The 20,894-nt window shown below is 31.7% G+C and overlaps 2 protein-coding genes across 2 annotated transcripts; one reads left to right on the top strand and one right to left on the bottom strand.

Annotated features, from left to right (window-relative positions):
* Window positions 1–6,653: 6,653 nt before the first annotated feature.
* Window positions 6,654–9,011, bottom strand: LOC114744311 (non-specific lipid-transfer protein-like protein At5g64080). The gene is made up of 3 exons (XM_028932485.1): window positions 8,543–9,011; window positions 7,877–7,903; window positions 6,654–7,100 (listed from the first exon to the last, which is right to left on the bottom strand). Exons 1-3 carry the CDS (start codon window positions 8,889–8,891, stop codon window positions 6,922–6,924), a joined length of 555 nt encoding a protein of 184 aa, XP_028788318.1. The 5' UTR covers window positions 8,892–9,011; the 3' UTR covers window positions 6,654–6,921.
* A 9,552-nt stretch (window positions 9,012–18,563) lies between these two features.
* Window positions 18,564–19,250, top strand: LOC114744358 (uncharacterized). Its single transcript, XM_028932534.1, has one exon. The coding sequence runs from the start codon at window positions 18,564–18,566 to the stop codon at window positions 19,248–19,250; it is 687 nt and encodes a 228-aa protein (XP_028788367.1).
* Window positions 19,251–20,894: the final 1,644 nt, after the last annotated feature.

Genomic DNA, 20,894 nt, shown 5'->3' with positions numbered 1-20,894 from the left:
TTGCAACCTTTGGTCCAAACATTGAATATTACCCTGATTCTTAGGTCAAGACCGTTAGTTTCTGGATATGTCAACTTCCATTAAAGAAAAATTATAGAACAAGAATTATATTTCAATTGTAGCATTGGAGATACATAACGCAGTAGTAAATAAAGCTACAATGTATAATGATGGTCATTTTGATATATTATAATGTCAGTTTTCTTTATCCCTTAGAAGTTGCCTGAATATATATATATATATATATATATATATATGAATTGACAATTATGTACCTAACAGATGAATGATAGTTACAGAGAATTAACAAGCATTAAATTATCTGCAGTTTGAAAATAATAATCCGTGGTTAAGAAATGAATCAATTGCGGTGTTTCATTCTTTGTGTTCTCATGGAACTTCTGTTAGACCTTCTCTTTTGGTCCTCACACCTACTCTTTCTCAAACTGACCTCATCACTCGCCGCCGCGGCCGCCGCGGCCGTCTTCCTTCTCAATCCCAGAACATTGTAGTCATACTCTTCACGAAGTTGGGGATTCGACAGGGTCTCATACGCAGCATTAAGCTGCACAAACAGCCTCGTCCACTCCTCTCTTTCCGAGGTGTGCCGGCACACATCGGGGTGGTACCGGAGCGCCATGGACCGGTAGGCCTGCTTGATCTCGGTCATGGTTGCGGCCTCTGAGCTCAAAGACAGAAGCTTGTAGAAGTTGCAGGTCTTCTCAGTATCATGGTGATTGGGAGGCTGAAGAAGCGAAGAAGAAGAACATGAAATCACAGAAACCTCGCAGGCCTTGATGATATCGTTTGTTTGACAGTGGAAGAATTGCAGATGATGATGAAGCTGATGATATGATGATAGGCTGAGAATGAAAGATTCATGGTTGGATTTTGTTGAACTGAATCGTTTATATATATGATGAGAACTGAAAATTAAAGCTTAATCAAAGAAAGCTTTCACTCAAAAAAAAAGCTTGATGAAAGCTGAAGATCATGGTGCGAGTGTGTGTATATATACAGAAAAGGAGAATAGTCAACTAGACATGGATATTTTGAATGTGGGCTTGTTAGTTGAAGTTTGAACACGTTTTGCTAAGCATTATTTTTTGTTCAGATTGATTAATTTATCGGAGGAAGCCGACCTTCTCAGAAAGTCACCTGTTCACGTGTTGAATTATTCATGTACATAGGTTTTTTAATTAATAAATTAACTAGGTCTTGTGTTGGTTGCACTGCTTACCATTTTTTAATATTAGGCATGATAGGGACCATTACGGTTGGCATCACTAGCCATTCGGGTGCTGCATTCTCATGTCTCAGGATTGGCTCCCCTGACCTCTCGAGTGTTGCATTCTCACACCTCAAACTTGAGACTCGTGATTAAATTAGAATAACTCCTACCAGTTAATCCAAATGACTCCTACCAGTTAATCCAACACGCCAGGGTTTGCACAAAAATCATTCGATTAAACACTAATGACTAAAATTATGAGTGCGATCCAAGCTTTAACATCTTTCTTCCAGAAAAATATTTACGCCATTAGATTTCAAGATCATTGATGTATATCATTTTCTGATCATCATAAGTCGCTAACTTAATTTTTGGGAAAACCATATTGGAGGTACCTATACTTTCTCTCAATTTTTAATTTAGTACCTATGTGTTTTTTTCCCTTTAATTAAACATTTAATTTTATCTTTTTAGCAACATTAGCTCTTATAACTTTGTTCTATTGATATTTTTAGTCTCTACATAAGGATTAATGATGTTAATAGAGCAAAATTAAAGATTTAGTTAAGAACAAAAAACACATAGGTATCAAATTGAAAATTGAGAGAAAATATAGGTACCTCCATATGGTTTTCCCTAATTTTTTTCTATAACTTCATAATTTAGTGGCGTAAATACTCCCTTTATATATATTTAGCAAAAAAAAGTAGGTTTTAAGTTGAATGACACTTATACATTCTAAACACGGAAAACTAAATAAAAGATACTTTAAATTTTATTGCTAATATGAAAATGTCAAGGTATAAACTATAGATTGCAGAAGAAAAATCTCTTTTAAATAAGTTTACTTCATTTAAAAGTGTTGTGAGTTGAAACTTCCAATTATTTATATATTGAAGGAACAAGTTAAGAACTCTTACCACTGATCGCCCTACTTAAATGGACGAAATCACGTCTTTTCATCATTAAAAATTATAATAGACATTTTCGTCCAAATTTTTTTCTTTTAAAAAAAAAAGCTAATGGGAATTGACAATCACGGGGTTTCACAGATGAAAGTTAATTTCCAATTGTTATCAATATTCATCACACAAGTGCTTTGACTAAAACCCTATCACCTACCTTTTTCTTTTTTCTTTTGGCCAAAAATCACATACCACCTACTTAAATGATAATGGCTCGCCTACTTTGACTGATACCTTCTAATTTAAATATTATGTATAACACTTCTCCTTAGTGACTAAGAAAGAGATGATGAGGAACCCATAAACATGACCAAAGAGCATTAAATATTAGATTAGATCGATAAAAAAATTAACTCGTTTTAATATAATCAAGAGTCAAGAGCAATTTAGTTTTTTTCCACTTTAAATTATTTTTAATCCTTCTCTTTTTTTCTCAATTTACCAAACTTCATGAAGTAAAAATATTTGTTTTTCTTTTTATGGATACCAAGCATTTTTTTCCCCATATTTTTGCATACCTCTCTCCATTTTGTTACAAAAATTTTCCTTCCACCCAAAAAAAAAATTTTTCGCTTAAAAAAAATCAGTATTCATAAGTAATATATGTAACTCGAACGTAGTTTAAATTTAAATTTTCCAGTAGTATTTTGAAAGAGAAGACGACATTCTACAATCAAGTTTAGGAAAAGTAACATCTTTCATTTTACTTAATGGGGCTTGTATTAACAGTTGTTAAGTGGAATTAAAATTATAACGTCACTAAGCCACAAAGTTATTAAGGGAAGTTATGTGTTTAGTACACAAGTTGGAAAAAAAAAATCATGCATTTAGCCCCAAAAAAATTATGTACGGGACTTTTATATGAACAAATAAACAATACACAAGTCTTAATTTCAATTATTAGATCTGAGGAATGGGACACCATGTTGTTGAGCAACCTTCATGATATATGCTTCTCACTTACTCAAAAAATTTATTTATTTATTGTGCTAACCACTAATACACTCAAAAAAAAAAAAAAGGACTACGTAATAGAGTTCTTCTCTATAATATATATCCGAAAGAATCATAAAATAAATAAATAAAGATGGAGACATCATTTTCATATTTTGTGAAAATATAGTCATAATCATGAATTTAAATTATTGAGGACCAAAAAGGTAAGAATTGTTTCAATTGAGGAGTGAGGACAAATCTTTACACCATCGAAATAAACATGAGGTTTAAAATTTTTATATAGCAGACATTTTAAAACACTTCGCGTAATTTTACCTCTGCTTTTTTTAACAAAAATGTCTTGTCACCTTTATATCGTATACGCAAATATTTTTTAAAAAAAAAATCATAGATATGACAACCAAACAACGACGCGTAGCAAACCAATGGAAATAACAAGACCTTCATCCTATGAAGAACACGAATAAAGCGAAAGCATTAGGAAGGGGGCAACAAAAAGGATTGGAAATATTTTTTTTAAAAAAATAAATCCCTAAGGATTCGTTTTCATATATCCTCTTTTGTTTCATTTGTTTGATGAGTAATAAGGCAAATGATGAACTACCAAATCTATTGGAGTTTTGAGTATGCTTTGTTAGCATATTTAATTATACGATTATCATTTAAGTTTGTTCAATTAGCAGCTTATATTAAATAAAATTAATGATATTAATAATTAAGGGATTGAAATGTACTACCTCATATACTTAATATAAAACCTTATTTGACTTTTATTTTTGTCGTAAAGATAGTACTCTAATCTATTTTGACTCTTATATTATCTATTTTTTTCAAGATAGTCCTTCTAATAATGGTAGTTCTAATCAATAAATTTAATTAGTAAAGATATTTTAGGAAAAACAATACATATTTATTACAAATAACTAACATAATTTATTTTCTTAATTTTCAAATTAATCAACTAGTTCTTATACTTAGAACAGGAAGTAGTACTGTATAAATTTAAGAGATTACTGAAATTTTATATAAATTTCGAGAAATTTGTTTATGATGCTTATTATACATTATTGTGTATAAATTGTACATAATTTTGACTAAGATAGCAGGGCTAGGCTGACACTATGATGATGTTTGGCTTGACCTTTTCTCCCTTCATTATTTTTTTCTTATTCTAAGTAAAAATTATTTAATTAATTTATTAAAAAAATTAAATAAATTAGTTAGGTTAATTATTTAACATTGTGGGCTAGTTTTTTTTAGAATGAAAATTTTTAATTATTTATATTAAAAACTAACCTCATACATTTTTTAAAAAAAATGTGCAATTAATATGGATAATGTAAGCAAAAATAATAAAAGGTTAATATAAATTTTGATCCTTCAAGTTTACTCTTGTTTTGGTTTTAATCCTTCAAATTTTAAATCATAGGTTTTGGTGCCTTAAATTTCTTTTTATTTAAAATATTAGTTTCTATAATATAATAAAAACTTGGACCATTTTATCCCTAAAGAAACCAAACCTATTATTTAAAACTTAAGGAACTAAAACCAAAATAAAACCAAATTTAAAAAACTAAAAATTATATTAACATAATAATGAATATAAATATAGGGCATATAAAATATTAGAATCGTATATTTAAAATTGAAATAAATTTCCTAATTAACTGTATGAAAAGAAGTTGTTTTTGTACGGTACACGGTCTCCGTAATTCAATGAGCAAATTTGGTACAATATTACGAAAGGTGTTCAAATTAAATGACCTGACCAAGCAAGACGTTGGTTCCAAGGTTCAAACCCAACCATACACAAATGACCCAATTTTCAAAAGTCAAGTGAGGACACAGCACAGCCACAGAGGTACTATGACTGACCCAATCCTGTCCTCTACTTCAGCCTTCAGGGGATAATTTGGAACACTCTTTTTTTAATTTCATATTTGGAGAATTATAATTGAGTCTCACAGGAAAAAAAATAATTATAAAAAAATCTTAATAATAATCTCAACAGTTTATAACAATAAGTTTTACAGTAAGAATGATAATTTTTTAGACTTATTTTTTAATCATTTTTCTTACTTAGGACTTCGTTATAATTCTCATTTTCATATTTTACCTGAAAACAACAGTGTAGGAGTACTACTCTACTAGCACAACTTGTCAGGTATCCTTATTATAACGTTAATTTTTAATTCTTATAGAGTGTTTAATGATTTTTTTTAATTTTATCCTTATTTTTTAGCCAAAAATTTTTTTATCCCTATTTAATCTTTGGAGGAAAGTGAGCAAGATGACAGGAGTGGGATCGCTCGTGAATTCTGAGGGAAAACAAATTTCATTAAGTAAATTTAAAATATTTTATGAATTTATTGATTTCTTAACTTTTTTTTTTTTGGATTAATCCAACGGTATTCAGCTCTAACAACAATTGACTAGTTCGGTTCGTGAAGATGCATGTTGATAGTGGGCAAAACTCACAAAAATAAGCATAGCAGAAGACATCTACTAATAATTGAAAATATGTTGTCCATGGTCAAAAAAAAGTTATATTCATTAAAGTTGAACCTGCTCAAAGACCTAGCTCCTTGAACAAATTTCAGATAACTTGCGTTATAAAATTTTCAATATCAAATAAATAATTTTCTCTCTTTTCTATTTTTAAATATTTTCAGCCATCCTAAATATTACTTGCTCTTTCAGTCCCAAGTAAATGATTCATTTTGTAATGCAACTTATTTTGTAGTGTACTCTAAAATGAGTTTTACAATTACGACCTAAAAACATATCTTGATTATTTTGATTTAATTCTAAATATAAAATCTCATTTATTATTATCTCCCGTGTTAAAATTTTCTTTCCTATGATGCCCTTTTACATGTTCTTTCACTAAAGGTAATGAGTCACCTTCAGAAATAAATAAGAGGTCCCACGTGTTAATCAGTTTGCATAAAAGGTCAATATACTTAATAGATTTGCATAAAAGCCAAGCTGCCTTTTTGAGGAGTTAGGAAATTAATTTTGCTCATACAAAAACTTAATCCATTTTTATTTATATTTATCATTTTTCAAATAAATTTATCTAGATATAATCTAATGCAAACACGTAACATCAAGAAATTTTAGTAAAACCATCTTACATTTATTAAAATTAAATAATTTAATTTTTTTAACCTGTCAAAATTAGTTAAATAATTCTTATATAACTCTTTTTTTGCATTAGAAAAAACCTTTTTTTTTTTTACCACGAGACTCACCCTGCCAACATAACTACTGCTAACATATTTCTTAAGCATATAATCAGGTTAAGGCTGTCATTAAATTCCCCCCCCCCCCCTATAGCTAGGGTGGGGACCCAACCTAGGTACACCATTCCAGAACACCGAAACATGTCCTCCATACTTGCACGGCTAAGCAACACCTTGCTTTTATGGCATACACATGTTCTTGTCCTCTCCAAAAGATCCCACTATTCTCTACCAACCAAATCATTCACAAACACATAACATGTAATAATCACCATAATAAATTCATAATTCACAAAAAGGGATCCATTACATAACTCCAAAAGTCTGAGTCACTCACTGCACAATGAACAATAATATTCTACTGGTAAAAGTCACACACACACGTACACATGGAATGAACAAAAAGCTAATCAGGTAAAGGTAAAACTCAGATCAGATAACATCATCAATATAGTAGCCCCTTAGCCTCAGTAGCATGTCATATATGTTCTCTTAGTATAGTGCAAAATGGAACAAGAAGCTCTCAAAACCCTGAGAATATGGCTGCAAATATGCAGACAAGCAATGATCCTGCTGATATTTGAGCCATGGCTGGTGCTGAGTTTCCGGGAGATGGTGCCGGTACTGCTCCTGTTGGAGATAGCTCACTCCCGGAGGGCCCGGACATTCCAGGGGCTGCAGCAGATGATGATGGGGACATTCCTAAGGAAGAAGAAAGGAAGAATCAGTAACCAAGCACATTACCCAGTTTTTTCATGTAGTAATGGTGTAATTCTACAAAGAACTCTGCTTCTCAAGAAGTTAAACTTTCTCACTGCTCCATTCATCTCTAAATTCTAACTAACTAATCTATCACAAACCACACATAATTGTGGGTAAATACTTCAGAGAGGGCAAGCACATTGATTAGCATGCAAAAGTTGACATTATTGCTGCAACTAAGGAACATTAATCAAATTGTATCTTGAATTGTTAATCAAATCTGCATTTCAAAAGTTATCTGCTAGAGCATACCGTAGAATGAAAAATTGATTACTTTATCATAAATCAAAAGAGAGAGTTAAATTCCAAGGGATGGAGAAATGTCAGGTCAAGAAGATACCAAGATAATACAGAATCAAGCTGGCCCCATCTTTGACTAGATTTTTGTCATGTTTTCGTAACAAGTTAACAACAAAATAATTGGCCTTATATCTCATCATTTGCTATAGGTAGGCTCAATTACATTAAGCAGAAGAAGACATGAAAGAAATCTGTAAAGCACAAGGACAAGCTATGATATGGTGACACTTTGGCCGAGTTACTCTCTGTGAAAGTAATATCAAGTAGATAATCAGTGAAAGAATGTTAACCCTACAAAATCACGAGGCTTCTGAAGCCATTCCAACTTGGCATATGACTTCAGTTTAATGTTAGAACTAAACCAAAGTGTAATAAAGAGTATGAAAATAATTCAATTTATGACCGGGAGAACCTACCAGGAGCACCAGCAGGAGCTACAGACACTGCAAAACAACAAAGCCACAGTTAGTTAATATCTGAGAAGAATCTAGAAAGGGATAAAACATCAAAGGAGACCCACAAAAAATTAGTTATTGCAGAAATGTAAGTTTTGACACATGTTCCCATTAAATATTTCATCCATACATTTTAGATATGCAAGAGGAAAAAGTTTTCACCACCAGAACGTCCCAATATTCCCCGGATAATCTCAAAATTCATTGTAAACAATTGTTTTCATGAACATACACCCATAAAAAACAACCATCCTGTGAAAAGTTTGAGATCAATTCTTCATCCCATGCAGAAATACCATTCCCCCCATAAAAAAAAAAAAAAGCTCTAATCAAAAAGGGAAGGTGTTAGGTAGAAATCTAGATTGATGTATTAATAAAAGGAGGGAGGGCAAAAATCAAGATTAATACATTCAGTGTTCAAAACTCCGAGAGTACTCAGAGACTCAGGGTGTCTCAGACATGAATAAAAATTAAAGCTTTCCGCAACAGAACAAAACAGAACACCAAATATTCTGAGAAAATACCGAAACAGAGAACTGTAACCTCAGAAACAAGAATCTTCACAAAAAGAGAAATCAGAGAAAACCCACAGGAAAAAAATTATAAAGAAGATGAAGAAAAACTCACATCCACAGTTAGAAAAAGAAGGGGCAGAGACTTTGCAAGCGGCAGGAAGAGTCATGGCCTTTGTGATATTCAAAGAGACACCAAATTGAGAACTGCTCTTGAAGGCTTGACAGATACAGTCAGGACTGGTCTTAAGCACAGTCTTGAAGCCAGAGCAGCATGAACCCTGTGGCTTCATGGTCGTGCTTCCGTTGGAGACGTAGGACAAACAATCCGCCATGTTCGATACCAGGCTCAAACAGTCCGGTGAAGGCGACGGCGCGTGATGTGCAGAAGACGACCCACCATGAGCCAGAGCGACGGCCCAGGCTGCCAAAAGGCAGAGAGCGAGGGAGGTCTTCGCTGCCATTGAGAGAGAGTGAGAGAGAGAACAGAGAACAGAAAGAGAATAGTGGGTGTGTGTGAAAAATGGGAATGTGGGTCTGGGAAAGTGGAGGAGTTAAATAAGGCGAAGTGGGAAGGATTGGGGAAGAAACGGGTTGAAGACGAATAATTGGAATTTGGAAAAGATGGTATTTTTGGGGTGGAAGAGAGAGGGGCGGGGGTTGTGCGAGACGTTGCTTTGCCATGCGGGCACAGTACAGCCGGTGAGATGAAATGCGTTTGTCTACGTGTCACCCAATATCACCCTCGCTGAAAGACATTATTCTGAAAAATGATCGTGTCAATTTTTTATAGACAAAAGTTTGTGAACAGGATGCTCACGTCAAAAAAACGGAATTGAAGGATATTTAAATCCATCATAATTTTGTAGGATATATGTCAAATTCGCATGTTATTTCTGGTTTTAATTATAAAATTTTATTTATAGTTTATAACAAAAATATTTCTTACCAATTTGATCAACATTTGGTGGCTACCATGTCAATTTTTTTTATTTCTTCGAGAAAATCAATTTAAACCAAATAAATGGGACTATTTTATTTTTTAAAAAGTTATGTATATACATGTATTTTCTCCCAGCATATAAAAAACACATATATTATTATAAAAACTTCATTATTTTTTTATATATGGTATTTTTTAGGCCTTTTTTTTCCTTTACTAAAATACTACTTTATTACTTTAATATTCTATAATTATTGCATTATCATAATATATCATGAAGTTTAAATTTTTAAATAAAATCAAATCAAACTAATATTGAATCAAAGAAATAAGAAATGGAAGTGAGAGGAGAAGGGCCTAAAAATGAAAGATATTTTCCCTTTCCAAAATACTTACTATCTCTTTTTCTTTATCTAGAAACCATGTTTACATTTCTTTCTTTATAGTAGTCTTTTTCAAAAATGAAATTGAATAAATTTTACTCTTCCGGTCTTAAATATAAGACCCTTTTCGTAGTGTAAATTGTGCTACGAAAGGGGTCTTATGTTTAGGACCAAAGGAGTATTGATTTTATTCGTAATATTTTTCCTCATTTGGTGAAACCATTTTTATAATGGAGAGGGCTTCCAAATATTATTTGGCACGATATAATTAATCTCTTTTTATTGTCATAATTTTCCCCAGTAGAATCATTCATTCTTTTTTTTTTTTTAGAGTTATGTAATTAGTAGTTGGCAAACAAAAAGAGTTATGTAATTATTCTATATCTTATGCTACTTTGTAATTTTTTTAAGAATTAGGCTACATCTAGTATTTGTTCTCAAGTAATTTTATAGCCCTAAACTAAAAAAGTGTTTGGCTATTACCAAAAGCACTTCCTAAAAGCATTTTTTTTTTACAAAACGAGATAAACTCCTCCACATATCTGTTTCATAAATCATAAAAGTACTTTTAAAACCATGATTTGATTTTCATCTAAATACCCCTTAATTTGTGATTCATCAAGATCATTCTAAAATATTTTTGTAGTTATACTTAGTATCCTAAATTTATGACATTTATTGCTTCTAAGAAGAATATTTTAAGAATAAAATTATATATAATTTAAAATATTAGGTAGTATTAAAAAATATATTTTAGGATGCTTAATAAATTATAAATTAATTTAATATACTGAGTAGTATTAAGAAAATACTTTAAGATCTTTGATGCCCTCATCTTTTAATATCATTTTCTTCTTTTACTTTAAAAATGGTAGGTTAAAGCCCTTTTTACCGTGATCAATTAAGGGAAAATCCTAAAAAAGTCATAGTTGAATTTTAAAATTTCAAATCAGTATTAATTACTGCATTCATAAAGAAATGACTATATTCAAAGAGCAAATGACAACACATTTTTATAGTAATTTCTGATTTTAAATTTTGAAATTCAGTAGTAGTATTTTTTAGGATTTTCCCATCAATTAATGTCCTTCTCTTTTTAAGTTTCAAGTAATTGTGAACCATTCAATCCAATGATTCTCGCTGTTTAAAAAATTCACCACCCCAAATCGTGACACGTATACCCTTCTTTTCTCTAAGATCGTTTTCTCAAAACTGCATCAGAAATGCGCTCTCAATAGCCAAACAGCCTCTTGGTCAAGGAAAAAAAGCCAAACAGTCCACACACTGTTTATGATGAGGTGTGTAATTGTAATCATGATTTAAAAGTAATTTTACAGTATACAAAATAAATATATATAAAAAAATTTATTTTAATTTGTAAAAAAATACTTTTAAGGATTAAGCCAAGGAAGATTGCGGGGAAAAAAAGAAAGAAAATGAGGAGCCGTTGCTTCAAAAAAAAATTTAATGGAATACTATTATAAAAACATTTGTTTGGTATAAAAACTAAAAAGGACAATTATGAAATAAAGGTACATTTTGGAAAAATGTGAAATAATATTTTTACCCTTGTGAAAGCAAAAAAGTAAAAATTGAGGGTATAAAGAGTACAGACCTTCAATCATTAGTTCACGAACTTCAGGCCAAAAAAAAAAAATCATTAGTTCACAAACGCCGGAATTCATATTACAAACAAGAAATTGGTTTCTTTATGTTTCTTTAACAAAAGAAAACGTTTAGAAGTGTTAGGTCGGAAACTAATTAGGGTCATATATTCTAAGTTCAAAAAAACACTTATAAAGATACTTATAGACCTCGTAGGTTATAATATACTCCTCTGGTCCTATTTATAAAATAGAAAAAAAATATTTTTTGGTCTTATTAGAGGGTATTAAGAAAAAAATTTTGTGTGAATACACAATTTTACTCTTCATTTATCATTGTGTTGACTTTGTTTACATGAGGTATAATATATATCACATAGGAATAAAATTGAAAAGTTGTTGAATTTTAAATAAAAGTTAATGAAATTTGTTTTTCTTAATCTATATGAAACATGTTAGAAGTGACTTATAATTAGAGTTAAATAAATATCTTCTTACTAATTAGACCAACATTTTGCTAACAAAATATGTTAAGTGTTATTTGAGCCAGACAACTTTATCATGCATTGAAAAGTTAGTGATTATTTGTAAATTATACAAAAGGCGGATAATTTAGATTTTATTTGCATTTGCTTAACCTACTAAGTTTTGTTAAGGTCAAGAATATCAATATCAATATGAAATATGAAATATAAATCAGCCCAAAATTTTTATAATAAAAAAATATTACCGATGATAATTAGACAAAATAGAATAACCGTTAGAGGAACTACTAGCAGTACCTTGATAATGTTTCAATTTAAGTGCTTGTTTGGCATCAATTGTGTAAATATTTATAAACGCGAAAACTCTTGTTGCAGAGAAGGCTTAAACTGATTAACAAAGACATTTGCAAAATATCATCAACTAATGCAGGCTGGTTTGAATTAAATTTGGTAAAAATAAATTTTATTCCCATTCACCTTTGCAAATTGAAATTGAGATAAAAATCAAATAATATATTGTGATTTATATTTGAATAAACTTTTTAATTTAAGAGAAACTTATTTTGATGATGCAATAAAAACTTCGTTTCATAACTCACAAGCTTGTAAGTTTGAATTTTACTACTAATATGAAGACTTTGTTAGTGGCTGATCTATAAATATCTTTATAAGCACTATCTGAACTTAAAGCCATACCCAGACCTAGGTGAACACACAGAACCCAACTCACATAAACTTTTATTCATAAGGTTCAAATTTGAGAAAAAAAGAAAAGAAGCCAAAAGCCAAAAATAAAAAAGGACTCTCCCAATCATTATTATAAGCATTAAATAAGTAATTCACATATAATAGCAATAATTAAAAGTAATAAATAGGTTAGAAATATACTTTTATTTTCAAATATGCTTTTATAATAAATAAGAAAATGGACGAAAAAAGAATGTATGAGAATATGTGATAAAAGAGAGTATAACAAATAAGAAAAAGTAAATAATTAAGAGACAAAATTGGGCAAAATATATTAGATGTTAAGATAAACTCATATTGAAGTTTATAAAATGGATCACATCTCTTTCTAAATTTAAAACTTACAAATATGACCAGAGGAAGTATTTCAAATTTCAGATGGTTTTTTGCTGAAAAGATCAGTTAATCTTTCAGTCAACTTTTTTTTTTTCCTCCCATTTTTCCTATACATGGTTAGGATGAATTGATCGGCTAAGAGTGATCATGCCATGTCATCTGGTAGAACGAGTAAAACAATAACGCGCCATGATAACAATAAATCAATCAAAATTAATAGCATTGCTTTTCTTTTTCTTTATGATAAAATTGATGTGAACTCATAGACTAATTAAGTCCAATGAAATAAACAGATTAATCAAGAAGATTTAATTGAGGCAGTTGTATGATTCTATCAAGAAGCAAGAATAACGTTTGATAATGTCAAAAGAAGGCTTATGGCCTCATAGAACGACGTGTCTTGTCACAAAGAAAGTTGTGTTACCTGTTTTTCGCTTTTAGTCAATTTTTACTTTTATTTACATTTTATCAGTTTTATAATTAACTATTAATCTTTCAGGGAAATTACTGAAAAATCTCCAATTTTTTCAAGATTTATTGCCTAAAGTACCTAAAATTTGTTTAATAACTTGGCTGCAACTGATTGCGTCTCTGTTACATATCCACTCAAAAGACCTGAATCTTTACTACTGGACAGTAAATTTTGTAATGGGAAATTTTTTAGTAATCAGTCTTCAGTAAAGCTTTTTTTTTTTTTTGGTCAGCAGTTTTCAGTGAAGCTCTACTTCCTTGTGTCCTTCTTATCCATTTAAAGTATTATTTTTAAATTGTCCCTTCTTTTGATATTTTCTAACAAAATAAACAACCTAACCTAATTAATGAATTTCACTTGCTATTGAAATTTGAAAGCATGATCTGATTTAATTAAATTTAATTTCCATGTAATTTTAATAAATCCATATTTATACGCGCGCACACTATTGTTTTAAAACTATTCCATTGTCATTCTAATTTACCCAAAATTGTATTATTCATAATTTATAAATATTATAACTTGTGATAAAATTTGGAGAGAATTATAAAGAGATCCCAAAAAAATTTAATTACCAAAACATCTCAATGATAAGTAACCAACCTGAATCTATTTGTCATTATTTACTCTAAAATTATTATTTATTCTTGTGAATAGATTTTAAGGTAATTAAATTCTTTTCTTAGCACCTGATTGTAATTCTCCTACGATTTATTGTTTTTTATTCTGACATATTCATACTATTATACATATTTGGATATTATGGTAAAATAATTGTGACAACCATTTTCCATCTCCAATAAATTTCCACGAAAGTATACATTTTCAAGTAGTTGACATGATAATACCATCTTAACTAATCGGTATGCTACATTTCAACCAAACTAACACCAACGCATACAAACATCCGCATACAAATTCCAATTTCTTATGGGCATAATTAATTTCAAAATAAAAAATATAATTTTATTTCTGGCTAGTAAAATGATTTTATTTTAAGATGCAATATAAGAAATGCCTCACTAACAAAGGCTAGTTTAAAAACTAATAGATATTGAATATTCAATAATTTTTTTATTACAATATGGATGACTGAGATTTGTTTGCTAGTGATGGAGTTTGTTTTGATTCTTAATATGAAATTTTAATTTATTTTATTTCTTGTAGTTATTAGTTTTTAAAAAACTAGTTTATCTAAATTATAAATCAATATATAATTTAATGTTATATAATGATATTTTAGGAAGATCATGTTATGTTTATTAGAATTAAATAACTTATTTAATTTTATTAATCATCTCAAATTAATTAAGTAACTTACACATTAAATCGAGAGGTAATATTCAGACCCGAAAATGTAGCATTTGAGCTTGATATTTAGAGGCCTGTGGGAAAATACATTAGAGATTCATACTTCTCACCAGGAAAAAAATTACAGTAACATATTTATTTTTTCTTTTTGATGGATAATATTTTTTTTATTTGTGTATAGAGAATTAAATAAAAATAAGATTCAACCATGTGGTCCAAGTGTCTTTGAGACATTTCTAGAAGAAATGGTGGCTATTATGGAACAAAACATGAAAACAACTTCTGCAGTATTGTGAGGACCACTTTCAGTGAGAGGGCAATATTTAGAAGAAAAAATTACCATCCACAATAAGTTCAAATATTCATATTAACATTTTTTTAATTTTGAAAAAAAAACAAAGGAAATTATTGTCATATTTAAATTTTAAATGCTTTGAAATTGAAATGTTTTTCAAATTTAGACTTTTGATGTAAATATTTTTTATTCCAAAAATTTAATTTTATTGTAATTCTTTCTATCTAATTGCAGTAGAAAAAGTTGATTGGGTTTTCTACAAAAATCAATCAAAATTAGAACTATAAACTAATCTAAATTTAAATTAAGTTGGACTTCAGTTTCAATAAAAATTAACAGTAATAAAGAAAAGAAGTTAAAATGGTCATAAAAAAGAGAAGCTAAAATTAGAAGAGAAAAGAAGAAGAAAAATATTCTTTTTCTGTTCAGATAGCAAAAGAAAATAGCCACTTTAGCCAGATGCTTTCTCTCCAAAGTATTCCTTTCTTCAAAAGTTATAGTTGTTACTGCAAAAATAATTCACAAATTCTTCTCATTAGGAGGAATTTTGTTTCGGTCATGATGGGGTACTAAGTAAAGTAAATATGAACGTTCCCTTCAGTGATAATTCAAACATTAATTTATTATATTGTTTTTGTTTTTAAGTATAAGAGTTAGTTGACTAATTTGAATAAATTAAAGAAGCTAGTTAAGTTAATTATTTATAATAAATAGATATTATCTTTTCTAAAATATCTTTACTAATCAAGTGTATTGACTAGAGTTATTATTATTACAAGAACTACTTTAAAAAATAAATAAATATAGAAAATAAAAAGGATTAAAATCTTATATTTAAAATTAAAATAAAAATCAAACTAATTTTTATATTAATAACTAGAGCTACTATTAGTTATCATTTGCTTTTTTTTTAAACGATATCCAACTCTCAATTATTGCAAAGCTAATCATTCTTTTGCTTTCTTCTTCTTCTTTTTCCCTCTTCCCTTTTTTTTTTTTAAAAAAATTTTTTACATCCAAACATTGCATTGGCCTTAGGTTCTCCCCGGCGACACGATTCATAATAAATCAATGAGTATTAAATGTAAAGTAATGACCTTTTATTGCACATCGTACGATGAATCTGACGGTTGAAATAGGAACAGAAGGAAAAGGTTCCAGAAAAGGCATACCATATGGATCAACTTTAGGACTTTGTCTGTGAAATTTTCCCGGCATTTGGCAGCTACAATAATAATAATAATAATATTGAATTAGTCAAAACAAAATTAATCATCACAAAAAAGCTATTTTTTTAATATATTAGATGGGCCCAGGAAAATAAAGTTTCCTTAGTGGGAGGGCAGTAGAATCAGATTCTCGGGAAAGGCATTTCTTCTCTTTGCCCCTTTTTATGTGAATTTCTGTTTCAGTGGAAATTCCAGAAGGATCCCATTCCTCTCACGTCATTGGTTCTCCATTGCTAGAGACGAACAGTCTCTCACACTAATTAAAGATAAATAAATAAATAAATAATAGGATTAATTTAAAAAAAAACTGAAAAAATTTAAATTTTTAATAAAGCAAAACATATGTTAAAAACAACATTAATAAAACATCACAGTCAGATTGAGTACAAGGGACTTATTAAGGCCTCGAATTAGAATATTTTTAGATGAAAAAACATGCTTAAAAATGGCTTCATTGAAGGTCCAATAATATTTAAATCAATATTAATTAATAATAACACATACTCGATGTTTTTACCAAAAAAAAAAACAAAGCACATATTCGATGCTTTTAGAAAAACAAAAATTAATTAATCAGGTATATATTGAAGGAGTGGTCCCTTGCTAAGCGAAGCTCTAATACTCACATGTGTAAGCTGGGCCTTGTGGGCAGCCCATATTTAAATCATAGCATATGACTCAGGGCTTGGACCGTTATGGATATGTGTTCTTATTTTTTGAAGAAAACTACAAACAAGTCTCACGTAAGCAAAATTAGTCACTAATAAATTCTTCAAATTCCACTTTATTTAGATTAATAGGTCTTAAGAAGCCTAGGTATTATTTGTGCAAGATGAAAAGACTTTCTTACCCCCATTCAGATTTGAATAAGAGAGGTTAGGCTCTAGAGAACCTCATGCTTGATACCAGATATGAATGCAAAGGATATGACTGGCACTAGACATCATACTACCGCCTATTCTCTCTCTCTCTCTCTCTCTCTCTCTCTCTTTTATCAATAAAAATATTAATTTTAATTCTAAATATAAAATTTTTTATATTTAAGACCGAAATAATATAATTAAAAGATTCTAGTTTGCGAAACAAAAAAAATTGAGAGAAAGAGGAGTTTCGGAAGCATAACGTCCAGCATTAGGGCACAAGATATGAGGACTTCAAATGAAATTTCAAATAGCCAAACTAAATAGAACATAAATCTAACTTGCTTCTAGCCTTTTATCCTTATCTTTGAGTTGGGAGATTTCAAAATTGGGACTTATGTATGATTTGAAAAGTTTAGAAAGTTTCTGCAGTTTGTTTTGGATTTACATGAGTTATTAGGACTAAATTAAATGTGTAGTCAGTTTAATTTCTTTTTTTTTTTTGTGATGTATGAGTTGGGTGTTTAAAAGTTAGGGTTTGATGTTAAATTAGGGTTTAAATTAGATAATGATGATTTCACGGTTATGATTTTCTGAAGTTGAGTTAAACTTTTTAAAAAAAAAAATGAAAAGACAATGTATATAAATAATAAACAGCAGGGTTTAAAATACCACATTAGAATAACTGGATATAGAAATAGAAAAAAGTTCCTAACTTATCACTGTTAGAAGAACAAATATCATAAGTTACACAAGACGCTGATTCAAAATTGGAGACGTTAAATAAGAAGGCACCGTTACACAAGCCTGCTTCTATCAAGCATAAAGGAAGGGATCTTTTGAAAAACCGAACATGGGTCCCAGTGAGGCATTCACCCAAGGAAAACCAATCCTCTCAGGCAGCAAAAGATAAAGTCAAAGCTTCAGTGCTCCCAGCATGGGCTGGACCCTTGTACTCTAAGACAGATGGGCCTGACAATCACTTTCTGGACTCACCAAATCCGTTCAGCGTCCTCACATATGCTAACCAGTGCGAGCCCATGATAGAAGAACCCAAACTGAGCGACGACACCACTCCACAGGTTGAAACGATAGCAGATTTAAAGACGAAACCAGACCAGAACAAAGAAGCGCCCTCTACCGCCACCAACTCTATCTCTCAGGGGTCTATAAGCGAAGAATCCCCTATCACAAGTGATCCATGAATTGCCTTTTCTGGAACTGTAGGGGTACGGGGTCCCGAGCTCTTCCGGGACTAATCAAAGAGTTACGTAAGTGGTATTCTTTTGACCTTCTTGCTCTATTTGAAACAAGAGCCACTGATGTCAAGGTGCAAGAATGATGTAGAAACCTGGGGTTCGAACACTACTATATCATTAATGCAAATGGTTATAAAGGTGGTCTTTGGGTAGCTTGGAATGATACGGGGCTCAACTTGAATATTATCTGCACCTCAGATCAATTTATTCACATGGAAGCAGTCAAAGGAAACGATAAAATCTTCATCACCTCGGTGTATGCTAGTCCAAACCCAAACCTCTGGAGAAACTTATGGGAGAGCCTAGAACAATGCCAACTGGACGATCAATGGCCCTGGTTTATTAGGGGAGACTTCAACGCCACTCTCTTCTACCATGAACGTCGTTCAAAAGCACTACACACAACGCCGCTTGATAAGTATTTTCTCTCTTGGATGGAATGCATGAACCTGCATGACATAGGCTGTACCGGTCCTTTCTTTACTTGGAAACGCGAGGGGTGCGAAAGTCGAATAGACCAAGTTCTTGGGAATAATAAAGCTATGGAGATTTTTAACGAGGCACTGGTTAGACACTTACCTTGGTTCAAATCAGACCACCGACCTATCCTCCTCCACATGATTCCGGAGAGTAAGAAAACTCTAAGAGATCGACCCTTCCGTTTTGTTGCGTCATGGGCTCTCCATGAAGACTTCTCCCGTCTCACGAAGGAGGCTTGGGACCCCAACGCAAGCTGGCAGGAGAATGTACAGGTGTTCACTGATGAGGTAAAAAATTGGAGCCTTAATGTTTATGGGCACCTGTGGAAGAAGAGAAACCGAATCATGGGGCGGCTGGAAGGCATTGACAAGTCCATGAAAAAGTTTGCCTCTTCCTCTGATTTGGAAAGCCTCCAGTGACAATTGTGGTGGGAGCTTGAGGACATTCTCATTCATTTAGGAAAACCTTCTTTGGGCCCAAAAAGAAAAAGCATCTTGGTTCTCTTTGAGGGACAAGAATACAAAATATTACCATGCACGCGCCAATAGAAGAAAGAAAAGGAACAGGATTGTGACCCTCCAAAATGAAGCAGGCGAATGGGTTGATGATCCCGAGGCAATAAAAAACATAGCTACTGATTTCTTTATTAACCTCTTCAAAGAAGATAGTCAAAGCTCTCGCTTAATTACTTACGGCTTACCCACAGCTTGACTCTTCCTTGATTACGGATATGGGCAAGGAGGTCACCATTAAAGAAATTAAAGCCGCCGTATTTGATATGGGGGCTCTGAAATCTCCTGGACCTAATGGCCTCAATGCTCTCTTTTTCCAACACCAATGGAATACTTTGTGGCCTACTGTTGCCAAAACCATTAAAGATTGCTTTGCTGACCCTACCATTATTCAGACATTGAATCATACCTTCATTGTTCTCATTCCCAAAAGGGAGTACCCGGAGACCATTCGGGATTTTCGCCCTATTAGCTTATGCGATGTCATTTATAAGATTATTACAAAAACCATTGCTAACCGCTTGAAATGTTGTTTGTCTCAGGTCATTTCTCCCAACCAGTGTAGCTTCGTTCTGGGGCGAAATAATTCTGACAACATTATTGTGGCGCAGGAAGTGATTCACTCAATGAAAAATATGAAGGGGAAAAAGGGCTTCATGGCCATTAAAATTGACCTCGAAAAAGCCTACGATAGAACCCGATGGGACTTTGTCATGAGATGCCTCCATGAAATGGGCATCCCCGCCGAATTGCATGAGGTGATCCAAGCTTGTATATCTTCATCGTCCATGCAAATCCTGTGGGAAGGTAGTAGAGCAAAGAAATTTTTACCTTCACGGGGCTTGAGACAAGGAGATCCTATTTCTCCATATCTCTTTGTTATTTGTATGGAGAAGCTGGCACACTTTATCCAGGAAGATGTGCTTTCGAGAAAATGGAAACCTATAAAACTAAGTAAGAATGGCCCCCCATTTCACATTTATTTTTTGCTGATGATTTAATGCTTTTTGCAGAGGTGACTATGGAACAAGTTGAAGTCATAAAGCACTGCTTAGAAGCTTTTTGCTCCATCTCCGGACAGCGAGTGAATGCCAGCAAGACCAAAGTCTTCTTCTCAGCAAACATAAATCATACTCGATCCTCACAAATGAGTGCGGCCCTTGGCTTCTCAAGTACAATGAACCTGGGAAAATACCTAGGGGTTCCCTTACATCACGAGCGGGTTAAATCATATACCTACCACTTCCTGCTAGATAAGATTCGAAGCAGACTCAACAATTGGAAGGTATCCAGAACCTCCTTAGCGGGACGCGACACTTTGATTAAGTCAGTCATCTCAGCCATTCCTTCCTACACAATGCAAATAGTGAACTTGCCAACCTCAGTATGCTAGAAGATTGAACAACACTCAAGAAACTTTTTATGGGGCTCCTCGGACGAAAAACGACTCATGCATCTCCTCTCTTGGGACAAAGTTTGCAACGAGAAGAGGCTAGGAGGGTTAGGCATGAAGCACATCCGACAACAAAACAAAGCCTTTATGATGAAACT

This window comes from Neltuma alba, unplaced genomic scaffold, assembly GCF_004799145.2.
Source record: "Neltuma alba isolate B1F8T4 unplaced genomic scaffold, ASM479914v2 tig00000685_pilon, whole genome shotgun sequence".
Lineage (NCBI taxonomy): Eukaryota > Viridiplantae > Streptophyta > Magnoliopsida > Fabales > Fabaceae > Neltuma > Neltuma alba.
This window is presented reverse-complemented; position numbering and strand designations above follow the sequence as displayed.

Coding starts and splice junctions, on each gene's coding strand:
- LOC114744311 (XM_028932485.1), bottom strand. CDS start 8,891: ATGGCAGCGAAGACCTCCCTCGCTCTCTGCCTTTTGGCAGCCTGGGCC. Junction 7,904..8,542: donor TTCTTTTTCTAACTGTGGAT/GTGAGTTTTTCT, acceptor GTTGTTTTGCAG/TGTCTGTAGCTCCTGCTGGT. Junction 7,101..7,876: donor AGCTCCTGCTGGTGCTCCTG/GTAGGTTCTCCC, acceptor CTTCTTCCTTAG/GAATGTCCCCATCATCATCT.
- LOC114744358 (XM_028932534.1), top strand. CDS start 18,564: ATGGAAGCAGTCAAAGGAAACGATAAAATCTTCATCACCTCGGTGTAT.